This window comes from Trematomus bernacchii, unplaced genomic scaffold (genome assembly GCF_902827165.1).
Source record: "Trematomus bernacchii unplaced genomic scaffold, fTreBer1.1, whole genome shotgun sequence".
Taxonomy (NCBI): domain Eukaryota; kingdom Metazoa; phylum Chordata; class Actinopteri; order Perciformes; family Nototheniidae; genus Trematomus; species Trematomus bernacchii.
In genome coordinates, this window is record NW_022987839.1 from 3582403 (window position 1) to 3598959 (window position 16557).

At 37.2% G+C, this 16557-nt stretch overlaps 1 protein-coding gene across 1 annotated transcript in view; it reads right to left on the reverse strand.

Moving 5' to 3' along the window:
- Positions 1–507: 507 nt before the first annotated feature.
- tep1 (telomerase-associated protein 1) overlaps positions 508–16557 on the reverse strand; it is a 32163-nt gene continuing 16113 nt past the window's right edge. The window contains exons 29-56 of the mRNA XM_034153243.1: positions 16272–16431; positions 15728–15861; positions 15126–15214; positions 14740–14854; positions 14178–14204; positions 13333–13543; positions 12666–12786; positions 12087–12211; positions 11889–11988; positions 11297–11452; positions 10687–10899; positions 9924–9980; positions 9616–9751; positions 8556–8804; positions 8039–8193; positions 7491–7598; positions 7020–7124; positions 6768–6897; positions 6494–6579; positions 6102–6228; positions 5558–5688; positions 5341–5462; positions 4627–4770; positions 4021–4120; positions 2866–2977; positions 2639–2721; positions 1854–1958; positions 508–1391 (exon numbers count right to left, since the gene is read on the reverse strand). Coding sequence (XP_034009134.1) covers positions 1272–1391; positions 1854–1958; positions 2639–2721; positions 2866–2977; positions 4021–4120; positions 4627–4770; positions 5341–5462; positions 5558–5688; positions 6102–6228; positions 6494–6579; positions 6768–6897; positions 7020–7124; positions 7491–7598; positions 8039–8193; positions 8556–8804; positions 9616–9751; positions 9924–9980; positions 10687–10899; positions 11297–11452; positions 11889–11988; positions 12087–12211; positions 12666–12786; positions 13333–13543; positions 14178–14204; positions 14740–14854; positions 15126–15214; positions 15728–15861; positions 16272–16431 — 3521 coding nt within the window. The 3' untranslated portion in view covers positions 508–1271. The remainder of the gene's footprint in view (positions 1392–1853; positions 1959–2638; positions 2722–2865; positions 2978–4020; positions 4121–4626; positions 4771–5340; positions 5463–5557; positions 5689–6101; positions 6229–6493; positions 6580–6767; positions 6898–7019; positions 7125–7490; positions 7599–8038; positions 8194–8555; positions 8805–9615; positions 9752–9923; positions 9981–10686; positions 10900–11296; positions 11453–11888; positions 11989–12086; positions 12212–12665; positions 12787–13332; positions 13544–14177; positions 14205–14739; positions 14855–15125; positions 15215–15727; positions 15862–16271; positions 16432–16557) is intronic.

A 16557-nucleotide genomic window follows, 5' to 3' on the forward strand; every position in this document is an offset into this window, starting at 1 on the left:
AGTAAAAGTACAAAAGTATTAGCATCAAAATATACTTTAAGTACAAAAAGTAAAAATATTCATTCTGTAGATTGGTCCATTTCAGAATAATATATATGATATGTTTTATAATTATTGATAATTAAAGTGTTATCAAAGCTGGTAAATGTGCAGCTAGTTTTAATGACTTTGTATACTGCAGGGTAGCTTGTGAATTTACTCCAGGTATAACTAAAGTCTGATTTAAGTGTTTATTATATTTCACATTATTAATCTAAATCTGTAAAGTAACTAAAGGTATTAAATAAATGTAGTGGAGTAGAAGTACAAAGTAGCATAAAATGAAAATACTCAAGAAAAGTACCTCAACATTTTACTTAAGTAAAGTACTTGAAATGTTTAAGTACAAAAGTATTGCACCAACATAAAAAAAAATCTTAAATAAAATATACTGCCAAATTTGTATGCAATAAATAGTATCCCATTAAGCTTCAAATTTGTATTAATTAAATGGCAAAAACATACAAATTCAGTGTGCAGCAGTGGGAAAAGCTTTATTTACTTAACATGTTTTATTGCACTAAATGTGACCCATCGTCAATACAGCAGTAGCAATTGAGTGCAGATAACAGAGCTGTAAAAGCATTATCTGATAAGCTGTGTTTACATGTCTGCCATCGGTGTCTCAGCTGAACTCGGTCCCTTGCAGAGTGCAGAGTTTTGGATTCATCTCCTTTTACATTCCACGATTTACACACAAATCTGACAATTACAAATGTGTCACCACACCTTTTTTGTTTAATAGAACAACTCTGTAAATAACCCTTACAAACAAAAACAACAACAAAACAACGACAAACTGTCAATTTGAACATTCAACTTATCATCAAAGAAAATATATTTGTCATTTTTCTGTGTTTCATATCCCACATTGTTATTTTGAACAATTAAACAAACAATAATTAATGGAACTTTCACAAAATGATACCTGACAAAACCTTTAAGGGCTTTTTTTATTTTTGCTACATTTGCAAGCTTTTTCCTCCATCTAATTTAAAGGCACATGTTAACATATATTTGCAACTATTACATAGATGCAGATCCCTGTATGTGATATAAATGACCCTATATAGGATAAATAAAGTATTCCAATAAACATTTAACCTTTATATAGTGCACAATCACCTTCATTAAAGCAAAGAGTAGGCAAAACATTCCCAAACAATCTTTGGTTAGTGCTCTAGCGTTGCAGTAGTTTTCCTAAATGCAGTATATGACATATATCTTGAGTATTATTCCTTCCACGAGAGGAAGTAGAGTTTTCCCTGTCCGTCACCACAAACCATTTCAGTGGGTTTCTCAGGGTTCAACTCCAAGTGCAGGACCGGACCTCCACACACAAACATGCCCACCTGAAGGGAGAGAGAGAAGGGCAGCGGAAAGTTAATATTTATTTGAAGACAGTTTAAAATAATCTAAGTAAAAAATGTTACCATTTTATGCAGATTTAAGACTTTTTATTGGTATTTGGATGTTTTATTATAACTGTAGACAAAGGCCGGCTTGCTGTATTATTTTTCTTATATTCTTTTATTCTCTTTAGATATTTATATAGTCATTCTTTCTAAATGTATGTTTGTTTACTTTTCTTTTACTATGCTTATTTTTATGCAGCCACACCTTTAATATTCAAACACCAGATGTATTGTAATTGAAAACCTCCTGAGCAAACAATCAGATTCTGATTCAGTCTTCGTGCTGTAGCTTCATATTTAACACACGAATATGAGAGTGGTATCAATCTTCTCGTCCAAATATTCTCCTCAGTGTGAACAATCTTGTTTCCATAACTGTTCTTTAATCCTCTGACGTACCTGTTTCTTGGTGTTTCTGTCCCACAGCTTCACCGTCCAGTCGTAGGAGGCTGAGATGATGCTGCAGTCAGTGAGTTTCAACACACTGATCCTGTCACTGTGGGCCTGGAGATAACACATCCACATTAACAACAATACAAAGTGATGTCACCGCCAATAAGGTCTGATGTTTGCTTTATTTCCCGGCCTGGTTATTGGCAATCATGCTTTTTTTATTCTTGTAGTTAACTAAGATTTAAATTAGGGGTAATGTCATCCCCTGCGTCTTCCCCTTTCAATGCTGTATCCATAAAATAAAGGCACTCTCTGGCCCAAAAAATATCTTAAAAGATTAAAAAAAATAAGGGCAGTTTATAGTTGAAGTAGTGAGGAATCTTTGAATACAAATCTTAATCAACAATTCTGATAAGATTTTAACAATCTATTGATTAGAAATGCCAAAATAATTGATGTTTGTAGTTTTGCAATTGTAGGGATTTGTGGCCTTTCTATGTTGTTTTTAAATGGTACATTAAATACGTTTGGGGTTTTGAATTAATGTTTGATTAAACAAGACTCTGTAGTTGCCATTTTGGGCTCAAGGAATTTGAGATTGGCAATCTTTTTCACTATTTTGTGACATTTTGTGACGAGTCAATGATGATCACTAACAAACGATGTTGCAGTCATTGTTGAAAGTAGTTGCAATAGCTCACTGAAACTATATGTAAACATTGTAACTATAATTTCCTTATTCAAGTGAATGGTGTGTTTATTTGTGTGCTACAGAGTTGATGAGCTCTTACAGGTTTTCTGCTGCTCCATGAGGAACCCTCTGAAATCTGGTTGAACCACATGTTGCCTTTTATGTCCCCACACACGACCAAATCTGAAAACATATAGAGCACATCATATAAACTGACATATTTAAAATCTTGCCAGTACAAATATAAAATAGAAAGATGCTTGATGTAAAAGTAGGAGTGAGTGTATCAGCGGCAGCGGAAACAGTATTTAAATTAGATGTTAGTACCTTTGTCCAAAGTTCCAGCCGTGATCAGGCACCCCTTCTTCTCCTCTTCATCGGTGAATAGATCCACGGTGCCTAAAGATGGGTAAAAACTATACTCGGGGCCCATGGCGAACTGAGGAAAGAGAGGACATCAATCAATATTTTCTATGAATGAAACATGTGGTACTCAGAGATTGGCACACATATATCAAAAAGTATATTTTTACTGAATCAGAAACATGGTCATTAAATGTATCAAAATAAAATACAAAATACAACCACAAGAAAATGTATTTAAAAAACACAAGTAATTAAAAATAGAGAAATGTGGAAATGTTTGACTGTCTGTAACTATACCCTATAAAGAAACCAAGATAAAATAAAAGTTCAAATAAACTTTGGGGCATTTTGTTGACTCAATATGGGTCTGAGTGTATTTACATATTTACATAATCACACATGAAATCGAACAAAGAACAGTGAGGCCACGTTGATAAAGCAATAAGTTGGTGTAATTACATTTCTAAGATCTGAGTGTGATACAAAACATAGAAGCAATGGAAAAGCAACCCCCATCCCCTTCCCCCCAATGCTAACAACAACCTAAACAAAGCTTTGAGTAAACCCTGACCCTGCAGTCCAGGGAACACAAAGAGATTCGCTGGTTCACAGTGAGCACGTTACTGGAGCTGTCATGTGATGCAGCTGCATTTAGCCACAAAGTGTGATCAGGATTATTGTATTTTTCTGCAGTTAAAACCTGGGGGTGAATATGCGTGTTATTTGAGAATAAAATCAAATATTATATCATGTATTTAAGTATTTAAAATACACTCTCAATCCATCAAAGTATTTTGTAACAAATTGCACAGCAAATTTAAATAACTGTCCAACCTATAAGTAATTAATAAATTTCGGTTTTATCTGAATTCAAACAATTTCCTAATTTGGCATCAATAAATTGTATATAAACTAATCCGATTTAATCTAATCTAAATATTTTTTATTGAACTACTAGCTTTTTTTAGTTTTTTTTAAATGATTGCCAGGTAATGTCTTTAAATTGACAATACTTTATACTTAACAAATACATCTTAGGGCCACACAAAACATTTCCTTAGCCTCATTATGATATGATGTGAAGTGTAATTCAAATATCAGTAGTGCAAAACTCACAAAGAACCCGACTTTGAGTCCTCCGTCCTCCTCGCCCACCAGCCACATGCTTTTCTCATCGTTACGGATCATCCCCAAAAACCGGACTGAGTTTTCTAAACTGTAAAAAGGGAAAAAAACACATGAATAAGTCTGTTATTATTAAGTCTGTTTTTATTATTTGGGGATTGAGAAAATAAAAAAACTCAGTGTAAAAGTAAAAAAAAAAACACAGCTCCTTTAACCATCATTGCACTTTTAGTTGCAGCCAGTATTTTATCGCTTTTATGACATTTCTTTTTTGTTTTGTTTTTAATTAGTATGTGTTGAATGCCTATGTGAAGCACTTTGAATTGCCTCTGTGTCTTAAAATGTGCCATACAAATTAACTAACCTTAACCTTAACACACTACAAGAAAAAAAAATGGAAATAATGATAAAGATTTTCATTAAGAGGTTTCTCTTAAGCAACCCTAAAAAATCATATTCTGTACAAACTGTGAAGTCCAATGAGACAAATGTAACATTTGTAATATTGGGCTATATAAATAAACATTGATTGATTGATTGATTGATTGAAACATGTTCAAATTTATTTCGTAAATATTGTCCAGTCTATAGTGTTACCGAGAGATTTTGTGTTGCCACGATTCACTCCCGGACTTTGTGACATCAAATATTGATCCAATATCCGACACACCGATCAGGATGGTGCAGAAGTGGAGACGGACCACCTGGTCTTTCACTGTGTGTGTGGTGACCTTCAGCAGGCTGCAGAGAGAGACACAGCAGGACTGGTTAGTGCAAAGAAACAAACTCCAAACACCTTACCTGAGTTATTTTTAAGTCTCTATGGAATTAGTTAATTAATTTAGGTTTCAGGTTAATTTGACTGACTTATTCACACTTTCATCTACTGTTTTTTTCCACTTCTATTCTGCTGTATCAACACAGACAACACAAAACATATATGGAAGAAATCTTTCAAAATTGCATGAAGCCAAACTAAATTAGGTTCGGTCAGTGATTTAAAAAAGAAATTCAGATCAAATAAGCATACAGGATTTAGGTTTGATGAAATGCTCTCAAAACATAAAACTACATAGGTATACAAAGCCTAGCAAGGTATACAAATACTACTTTTTTATGCAAGTATAGAATATCTTTGCAATATCAAGATATTTGGTCAAAAATATTGGCATATTTAATTTTCAAAATACGTTTAACACCTATATCTTTGTACACTTCTTCGGGGAATTTGTTAATAAATTCGGATTCAAATAAGTTAAACATATTTCCTGTATAGTAGCTTGATAGTAGGACTGTTCTTATGTTTGTTACCTTGCAGTGCTGTGCTGTTGGTTCCACACCAGCTTCCACACGTCTACAGCTGGCTTTAAGTAGCTGACAGCAAACTGTCCATCAGGCATGAAGCAGATCGCTTTGATGGGGCTGTCTGAAGTCTGATGCATGCAAACAGACACACAGTGTGATTAACACAGGCACACAAACAAACAGGCGGTCAGCTTACATCCTTTGTTCTTGTGTATGTGTTCACCTGCTTGTGGCCCACCACAGTGTTGTGCTGCCATACTTCCAGAAAACCGGTTTCATAACCAGCAAAAATCAAATCCCCTCTCTGAGAGAAGCACACAGCGGAGACTGGACCTTGCTGACAGGGAGGACTCTCTGGAGACACAGTTTGGGAGATTTCAAAATGAAGGTCAAACGCACACACTCAATATATTCATTCCTACAGAGATCTATTCGCTCTTTTTGGCCACATTACGCTTTAGGAAGTTTTCCTAAGGTTTAGTGCTCCAACATATTGGACGTGATAGGCTAAGGCGCGAGACATCTCTAAGACGTTGACCAATCACAACAGAGCCGGGAAGCTAACCAATCAGAGCAGACTGCGCTCTGGTTTCAGACAGAGGGTGAAAAGAAGTTGCTGCAGTTTTTTGAACATTAAAGCATGGAAACATGTCACAGTATTTATAAAATATAACCATGAAAATGAGCTTGATATGTGATCTTTAACTTGAAAAACTTTTTTTTTAAAAGACACAATAAAAAGTCACGCTGATCTGATTAAGTATTACCTGTTGTCCACTTCCAGCATCTCAATGAGCAGTCTTCGGAAACAGTGAGGAATTCTGGGTGACCTTCTTTGGGAACAACTCCACATATCGCACCGCTGTGACCCTGGAAGGTGCTGATGTGCTCCACCTGTAACAAAGACACAACATGTGAGAGAGGACACACAAACAACACACAGTGTCACACAAAAAACACACATTATTCACTCTTTCATTATGCTCACAACAGGAAGAAAAGTCACTTTTGCTATAAATCTAAAATAAACCCAAGAAATGTTTTGAAAAAAACTATTAGCATGAACAGGACAAACATTACATTTAATAATATGAGACAAATGTTTGATTTAATTTTGAAAACCCCTTTAAAACCCACTTCCCCATTCATTTTGACTGACCTGTAGTGGTTTCCATAGCTGCACTGTGCCATCATCAGACGCAGTCAAAACAGTCATTTCTTCTGGGTTGATTTCTTTGTTCTTGTCTTAAAAACAAAGCAGGTATTAAAAGAAATATAATATAACGACTGATTTGTTGTATATTGTCAGATTGTCAGTGAATAAACGGAGATCGCCTCGACTGTATGCTGGCTCGGGTCTCATCCATCAACAACACAACGCAGACACCGCTTATTGACACCGGTTACATGTACTCATTTCCCAGCAGCCTCACCTGTATTTGGTAGGAGGGAGCAGTGGTGAATTCGTTGCTTGTGTGCAGCAATGTGGCAGATCTCTGTACTTGTTTCCCAGTTCCACACATGTAGTGCTCCCTCTGAACAGCCAGCCATCACATACCGGCCCTGCACACATAAACAACATGTCAACACAACCATCCATACTTTTAAATTCTTAAAGGTTTTTAAAAAGGGGAGAAGGACACAACACATCCTGTATTTTTCTCTGAAATGTATAACCGACTCACCAGACAGCAGACAGATGTGAGAGGATTCTTCCAGGAGATTTCTCTGAGACATTGGCCCGCCTGCAGATCCCATAAACAAAGCCTCCCGTCGTTTGAAGTGCTTATCTGAAAGAATATACTGCACTTTATGGACAGACCAAGCACTACTCAATAGATACGACAGGTGACATCAAGTCTTCTACAAGGAAGTGTATATTGAAGAGAATATATTGAAGGTACTTTATTAATTATGTTGAGGATTTAGATCTGTTTTAAATTCACATGATCAAGTTAATCACTTATTTCAGTTTGAACTGCAGTTTCCTATAATTTAAATGCTCTTCTAAAAACATCCTATTATTTTGCATATATTGCATCAATATACCTAATTGTGTGTACTTTTTTGTGTATACTGTAGAAACATGACTCTCAGGTAAAAGCTGTATTTTTGGGGGTAGACGTGTAACTCAGGTTGGTTAAATGGAGACTCACCACGCAGTCTGGAGTCCAAACGCAGCCGGTGATCCAGTCTTTGTGAGAGTGAGGGAGCGACTTAGAGAGGACAGCAGGAGACGAGCTCACGTCCCACACCATCAGAGCCTGAAACAAACAGTACTGAGTTATACCTGTTACCCCGACACGTGTCTCTATTACTCTGTCAAATGCATTTCTATATTTTAGGACAAAATCCTACATTTGACCAAATATGTCCTGACATTTATTTGTAAATCTAATCAACTTTCTTTAATGAACGTCTTAAGATATTTCGATAATATGGGATCTGCCTCTTTTCGGTAGAGCAAACTTGACTGCCTTTTTAGAAATGTTTATCTTTTTTCAACAAATATAATTAAGACAAAATACAATAAATAATAAAAATAATAATGTTAGAAACTGCGAATGTGTAGAAATACTATATTAATATCAGATGGGAAGATATGGAAGAAATAAAAAGAGGCTGCTCAGCAAACAAATGAATGCATTTTGATCTATTGGTACAGGCCTAGTTACAACACTTAAACACAAACATAGTATTTTACCTGATCTTTTCCACCGGACAGTAGCTGTCCACCATCAGGGCTGAACGCCAGACAGGTGACCCCCCCAATGTGGCCCCTCAGGACCTCATAAGGCTCTAAGTCAGACCAGTCGAAGGTCAGATTGCTCAACTTCCACAGAGCAATGGGAAAGCTTTCTAATTTTAGAAGGAAAGCAGAGCGGTAAATCAGTTCAGAATATTATACAAAATAAAATAAATGTTAATAAATACATATCTACAGTAGAAAATATATAAATAGAGTATCTATCTATAGAAAGCATTATAACATAAATTATTAGTCAAAGTCAACTTTATTGTCAATCTTTTTCAGTTTGTGTGTACAGACAGAAATCGAAATACCGTTTCCCACAATCCCGAATACAATAACAAATATATATAAAATATGTATATCCTATATATACACAATCAAAGACACATTTATACATATGCACACATTAAGATAAAACCACAACAATCAATATATACAAAATAACAGAATAACAGTCACTTCAATATACCTGAGGATGTGGCCAGGCTCGTGGAGTTCTGTGTGAATGCCAGGATGCCGCCCATTACACCAAACATTGACACCATTTCCAGGCCTTCCAGCAGCCCCTCCTCTGTCAGCTTTCTCTTCCAGACCCTCACACGTTTGTCACTTCCTCCCGACAGCAGCAGCTCAAGTTGGGTCTGCTCAGAGTCCAGAACGACCCACAGCAGGCACAGCACCGACACATCCAGGGACCCCGAGTCCCAGATCCTCTCTCCTAACATTCAGATAGAAACAGGAATGGTTTGTTTGTCGACCAGTTCAGCAAGTAAGCAAGTAAGTAAGTAAGTTAGTAAGTAAGTTAGTAAGTAAGTAAGTAAGTAAGTAAGTAATCAAGTAAGTAAGTAAGGTAGTAAGTAAGTAAGCAAGTAAGAAATCAAGTAAGTAAGTTAGTAAGTAAGTTAGTAAGTGAGTAAGTAAGTAAGTAAGAACGTTAGTAAGTAAGTAAGAAAGGAAGTAAGTAAGTTAGTAAGTAAGTAATTAAGTAAATAAGTAAGTAAGTTGGTGAATAAGTAAGTGAGTAAGTAAGTATGTAAGTAAGTTAGTAAGAAAGTAAGTAAGTAAGTAAGAAAGTAAGTAAGTAAGTTAGTAATTAAGTAAGTTAGTTAGTTAGTAAGTAAGTAAGTTAGTAAGTAAGTTAGTAAGTCATCAAGTAAGTAATTAAGTAAGTGAGTAAGTAATTAAGTAAGTTAGTGAGTAAGTAAGTATGTTAGTAAGTTAGTAAGGAAGTAAGTGAGTAAGTCAGTTAATAAGTAAGTAAGTGAGTAAGTAAGTAATCAAGTAAGTAAGTATGTAAGTAAGTAATTAGAGAGAATAAATGGTATTATGCATTTGGGCCATATGTACTCTGCCATCCAGCCCTGACTGTAAGTACGTAATTAAATAAGTAAGTAATATATATATATATATATATATATATATATATATATATATATAGACAAACTGGTTTAATAGTCAGATTGACAGTGATTCAATCTAGAAAATACTATAATTCAGTATTTATTTTCCTTCCTTGCTCATTTACACACCTGACTCAAGACTGAAGAGTTTGATGCCGTCTCCGTGGTAACCCACAGCAGCAAAGTCCCCGTTAACAGCCACACAGAGAGCAGCCGGCTGAGAGGCAGCAGACTTCATCTTCTTCAGAGGAGGCTCCTGCTCACACTGAAACACGATTGGGAGGGGAAATAAAGCATGTACGTATGTCAAAAAAAGATAAACCTTTTCTCTTTTTTTATTTTTTATTGGCAGCAATCATTCTTTAAATTATGCCCTTACTGTTCAATCACACAGACTATGGCATGAAGTGGCACACAAGACAAATAGGGGAGCTTACTTTATCACTTTTTAATGCAGCGACTGAACGCCCGAGTCCTCCTGACCAGAGCTGCAGCTGTTTCACAGAAGGACAAGAAGACACAGAGGCTATTGTTATTTTAAATATAGTGACAGTGTGCTCCATATCCTAAAAAAAGGGACTGCATTATTATTATATGTGTGTTTTCATATTCAGAAAAATAGCATTCCAACGTGTTTTGTTTGAAGGTCCCCTATTATACTGTTTTTCATCAATATATTACAGGTCTCAGATATATACAAACATGTCTCTGAAGTGTTTGGCTCCAAACACCAAACAGATCATTGCAGCATCCCATAATCCTCTCTGTTTCAGCCCTGTTTCAAAAGTGCTGATTCTCTGTCTGTTACTTTAGATGAAAATAAGGAGCCCCTCCCCACGCCCCTCTGAGAGATATGTGGTTAAAAAGAACACAATGGTGCTCTAGGAGGAGATTCAGGTGATAAGGTGGGGGGGGGGGGGTTACCTTGGTTGGTGATTGGCTAATGGTTACACAAGACAAAACATCATTATGACATCATAAAGTGGCCAAAATCTGATCAGCTCATTTTCAGACAGGTTTTTATATAAATGGATCAGGACAAAAAGAGAGCAAATATTTTTTCCTGAAACTTTCAGAGTCTCTTTACACAGAGGGGACACATGTTTATGTATAAAAGACATGAAAAAGTGTATTTTGCATAATAGGTGACCTTTAAATAGAAAGAGTTTATTATTCCGGTCTCTAGTAGGGCAGCCTCACCATGTGATCGGAGCCGGCGCTCAGCAGCATGCTCCCTTCATCCAGGAAGGTGAGGGCCTCCGTGGCCCCACTGTGAGCCTGGAAACACCCCACACAGGTGGAGGTGGGCACGGACCACACCCGCACCTCTCCAGAGATGGAGCCGGAGCAGAGCATGGAGGAGGAGGGGGAGAAGGAGAGGCTGCGCACTGAGCTCTGGTGACCGCACAGGGACTGAGGGAATACAAAGAAGAGAAATAATCCCAATCACAATATTTAATTTTTTCAGGGGAAATTAGATTTTGTAACAGTTGCTCCATTATAAAATGAAATGTACTTGTCTTCAGCCCCAACAGACTACCTGGATTAGTGAGCATGAAACTGACTTAAGCTCCCTGTAGGAATATCTTGACAATGACCTAAACCATGATTTTCATGAAGAATGTACGCTAGAGGGGGTAGGACCAGAAACGGTTTTAAGATTATTCTTGCCCCTTTTGAACATGACAGAAACTATTTGAGAACTTATTTTTGTATACCTTGAACGTTCTTTTAATTTTGCTTCTCTTTGTAATAATTATAATTATTGTTTGTTTTGTTTCTAACATAAAAAAATATCTTGATAACTCACTGTGAGAGTTTCATTCTGGAGCCAGTTCCACATTATCACGTTCCCATCCCAGCACCCAGCCGCCAGCAGGTGACCTTCAGGGTCAAAGGTCACACAGTTCAGAGGGCTGGAGCTGGGCAGGGCCGCCACCTCTTTACCTTTAGTAGAGGACCACACCTGCAAAATCAGAAAAACATCAGTTATTACACATTAATGCACACAATGTACAACAATATCCGTTTGCTTTTTTTTATTACTGCCATTTTTTTTTCCATATTTTATTCATTTTTATTCCATTGCAATGTAAATACTGTTATATTTTATATTGTTTTAAATATTTTTCTAGTTCTCTACCTGTATTTTTAATTCAAATTCCTCGCACGTGTAAACCTACCTGGTAATAAACCTGTTTCTGATTCTGATCACATATTTAAGGATAGATAACATTGATCGTTTTTTTTGTGAAAGGTACAATTTAATAAAAGTTGACAGTTTAATGTGACTGCGTTAAATGCCATTATAGATATTCAAATCCCCATTAGCTGCAGGAAATGGGTTTTCTAGGAATGCAGAATTAATGACACGTGTTAAACGTGATGTTCTTGAGACTCACTTTCAGCATGAAGTCCAGAGACACAGTGGCCAGGTGCTTCCTGTCTGCAGTGAGGTCACTAGCTGTTATCACATTAGTGTGGCCCTCAATGAGAGCAGTCCTGCAGGAAGAAGAAACAGTTTATTCAAGAATCACCAGCCTGTTCCAAATAAGAAAAACCCTGGATTTGTTGTCATTTTCTTCAAACTCTCTTCTCACCTGCAGCCATTCCCGATGTCCCAAATCTCTATTCGTCCATCAAAGGAGGTTGTGGCAAGACGTCCGTCCAATAAAAAGACACAGCTGGAGATGCCGTCACAGCTGCTCACCAGCGATTTCACTTCCTGTTCAAAGCCAAGAGAGAGAGTTCACATTAGATGTTAAAGTAAGATGCATGAAAACTGCACAGTATTTTTTGTCAGACATTCAAACAAGATTTCTCCTGGAGTGTCTATTTTCTTTTCTTTTTACATATTAGCATGTGCGTAAAACTAACAAGAAACAAGGAGAGTGTCACTCTGACTACAGTATGTCAGGATAAAATACTGATACTAACCTTCTGCCTTTCCACATGGTACCTATAGTGTACATGTAGTCAGATTTTCTGATTTCCTGTGTCCATTTAAATATATTTAATGTTAACTGAAAATGAATAATTTCTTTTAGGTTTTCTACTCATTTGCCAATACGAAACAATAAATACGAATCATCCAGTCAAAAACGGGCATCGTGATAATACATTGACACATTAAAAGGGAGGCAAAAAAAAAACCTTTCTACTGGAAAATGGGTCTGTACCTGTCCGGTCTGAGTGTTGATGAAATGCAGCGTTCCCTTTCCAGTGCCAACCACCATCAGCTCTGCGTCCGGGCTCACCACCACACAGGTGGGTTCAGAGAAGAAGGTTGACACCAGCTCACTGCGAAGAAACACAGGAGACCATCAACACATTACTACACATAAATATTTAATCAAAAACTGAGGTCAAAAAATAGAAGATAGCTGAAGATGAAAAAAAATTAAATCGGTCGAATTTAACAGATTTACGAAAAACCGCACCGGCATATATTGAATTAAGGGAACTATCCTAAAGCACTTTTTTCTAACCACTTTGCCCACTGGACTTTAACACCCCACACACACTCAGACACTCAAATCCAGCACCAGACACTTTTTACGCTGCTATGGACAATCTTGCACTAATGTACATTCCCAAAGATATTGAAGTGACTGTTATTTTGTATATATTGATTGTTGTGCTTTTATCTTAATGTGTGCATATGTATAAATGTGTCTGTTGATTGTGTATATATAGGATATACATATTTTATACATATTTTTATATATATTGTATTTTTGTATTCGGGATTACGGTATTTCGATCTCTCTGTCTGTAAACACAAACTGAAAGATTGACAATAAAGTTGACTTTGAATTTTTTTTTTTTTTAATACAACCTGCTTACCTGGTCTCGTGATGAATCTTACGGTCGTTGTTTTGCCACTCAACTACCCGGGCTCCTCCTTTTCCCATCAGGCCTTGTGCCCAGGTGTGAGCGGAGCTATATGAAGGCTCGTTGAGGGCCTGCTGAACGAACAGAGCCGGCCAGGAGGAGAGGAGCCGGCCCTGACGCTGCAGGAAACTCCGGCAGTCCTCCAGACGACCCTCATAGTGTACTGAGAGCACAAAGAGAAACTTGTAAGAAGAACTCATAAATAACACCTGGCAGGAATTTAAAGGTCCCCTATTATACTGTTTTTCATCAATATATTATAGGTCTCAGATATATACAAACATGTCTCCGAAGTGTTTGGCTCCAAACACCAAACAGATCATTGCAGCATCCCATAATCCCCTCTGTTTCAGCCCTGTTTCAAAAGTGCAGATTCTCTGTCTGTTACTTTAGATGAAAATATGGAGCCCCTCCCCATGCCCCTCTGAGAGATATTTGGTTAAAAAGAACACGATGGTGCTCTAGGAGGAGATTCAGGTGATAAGGTGGGGGGGGGGGGTTACCTTGGTTGGTGATTGGCTAATGGTTACACAAGACAAACAATCGTTATGACATCATAAAGTGGCCAAAATCTAATCAGCTCGTTTTCAGACAGGTTTTTATATAAATGGATCAGGACAAAAAGAGAGAGAATCTTTTTTCCTGAAACTTTCAGAATCTCTTTACACAGAGGGGACACATGTTGATGTAGAAGAGACATGAAGAAGAGGGGACACATGTTGATGTAGAAGAGACATGAAAAAGTGTATTTTGCATAATAGGTGACCTTTAAAATGAATGTATTTGCCAGCACTTACATGAGGGTGCAGACTTGTGCTTGTCATCTGCAGGAAAGGAAATATTTCACAGGATGCAGACATTAGGATTTTTTGTAAAGCTATCTTTTAATAAGGCGAGGTTTGCTGAGTAAACCTGCCCATGCAACTATTTCAGATACATTTCACACAATTGAAGGATAACCACTAGACTGCTAAACACCTGAGCCCCGATAAACATTCCTGTTGTCATCTTGCAATATACTAATTTATATAAATAGTTATCACTGCAATAAACCGTATTTAATTGAGTCTTAGTTTACATTATTTAATTTCATATTCTGTTCTTGTACATATCCCATATTCTATTTACATGTATATAGACTTTCTGCACTACTTTTTATTTTGTATTTTATATGTTGCATTGTTGGAGAAGCTCAGGTCAGAAGAATTTCATTGCCATTTCTCCACTGTAGCTTTGTGCATATGACAATAAAACCTTTGAATTGTGAAAAAAAAAAAAGGATTGAAGGGTGACGCATCTAAAAAGGAGCTTAGTTAGGTGTTATCACATTCATCATACAGTACTGTGAAGCATGCTCACCATACAAGCTGTAGGTCTCCAGGAGGTGGTGCATGAGGCTGTGGCGCACGTTAGCATACAGGAAGTAGTAGTTGGAGAGCAGGGAATGAAGAGCCTCCAGCTGGTCACTTTGAATCTGACCAAAGCCAAATAAAAGCCAGTTAAATCTACAGTAAATATGAGTAACTGTGGAACTCAGGAGGATTTCTGACCAGGTTGAAACCCTCACTCACTCAGTAAAAAGAACAAAAAAAGATTATCAGTGTGCAGGATTTCTGATAAAATCTCAATTTAAACACTTTGATAAGAGTTCATAGTGAAGACATATATAGAGTGCTTGTATTTTGTATTTCAGAAGACCTATTTATTTCTCATGCTTTATTTAACTTATGTTACGAGTGGTTTACCAGGCAGGCAGGCAGGTGCAGGACAGAGTCGGCCTCACAGTGCAGGAAGGAGTCTGAGCCCTGAGAGTCGGCGAGGGCCCACAGATGAGCTGCACAGAGACACAGAGATACAAGAGTGAATACAAGATACAGCCTTTAATAAGTATACTGTATTCAGGCAAAGCAAGTTTATTTATATAGCACTTTTGCACACAAGGCAATTCAAAGTGCTTTACAAAAATGAAAGACATTAAGAGCATAAAACACATTAGAAAGATACATGAATAACAGTTACGGTGCAGTGTAAGATGTGAATAGTTCAATTAAAAGCAGCGGCAAAAAGAAAGTCTTCAGCCTGGATTTAAAAGTAGTCAGAGTTGCAGCGGACCTGCAGATTTCTGGTAGTTTGTTCCAGATATTTGGCAATACCCCTACAAATTCTCACATTCCTCTACCACTAGTCTTCCCATCAAATTATAGTTCTTTTGACACTTTTCTAACCTTTTTCTATTCTTTTCATCCTTCTCTTTCAATCATTTTACATCCCCAGACAACACATTTCCCCCTGTGTTACTGTTACCCGAACATATTGGCAATATTAAAACCGACTGTGTGTACTTTACCTGCCAGGACGAGGTGAGCTCTGGTTTTGTATTTGTCTATTGGGAGTAAAAAGTCCTCGAAGGCCTTCCTCACCTCCGGATTGGTCAGAGCCAGCAGGTCGTCAGTGTCGTAGCAGTGAGACGGACCAATCAGACTGCAGATACAGATTCAAACAGGTTTAACATCTCTTCCTCCTTTAGGATTGATTTCTAAAGTTCTACCCACACCTCAGTGCTTCTTATACGAGGATAGGTCACATGCAGTGCTTTCATTTCTCTGTATGTGCAGTGCTGTGAACACGTGTTACGTCTAAAAGATTATTTAATTTGAAACCTTCATACCCATAAATCTACAGACTGTTACATTACGTCAAATTGTAGTAACCAGATATTAAAGTCAAATAATGAGCCTGCTTCACTTACTGTTATGGCTTTGTGTAATGAAAAATGGAAAGGTAATCATTGTGTCAGCCTTTACGAGACTAATTTCAAAGGCAATCAGAGTCAACTAGGGGACATTTTTGTGACGGATAATCATTTGTATTTGCGCTCATAGGATTCATACCTTTGTACACTCTGCACTATAAGGGTGAAATTCGCCATGGGAACGCGTCCTTTGGGCTTCCTGGACAGATGCAGTACTTCCTGCCATGTGACCTTTCCGTCTTGTGAGGATAAGTCGTTGCATGTGTTCAGTAAAGAGTAGAAGTCTCTCTCCCTCAGGCCTGTTGATGAAGAAGAGAGGCAGCAAATGACAAAAAATGAAATTACCAATTTGGGTATAATCTCATTTTCTCTACATATCTATTCATTTACCCAATAAAGATCAACAATAATGTAAATTATGTAAC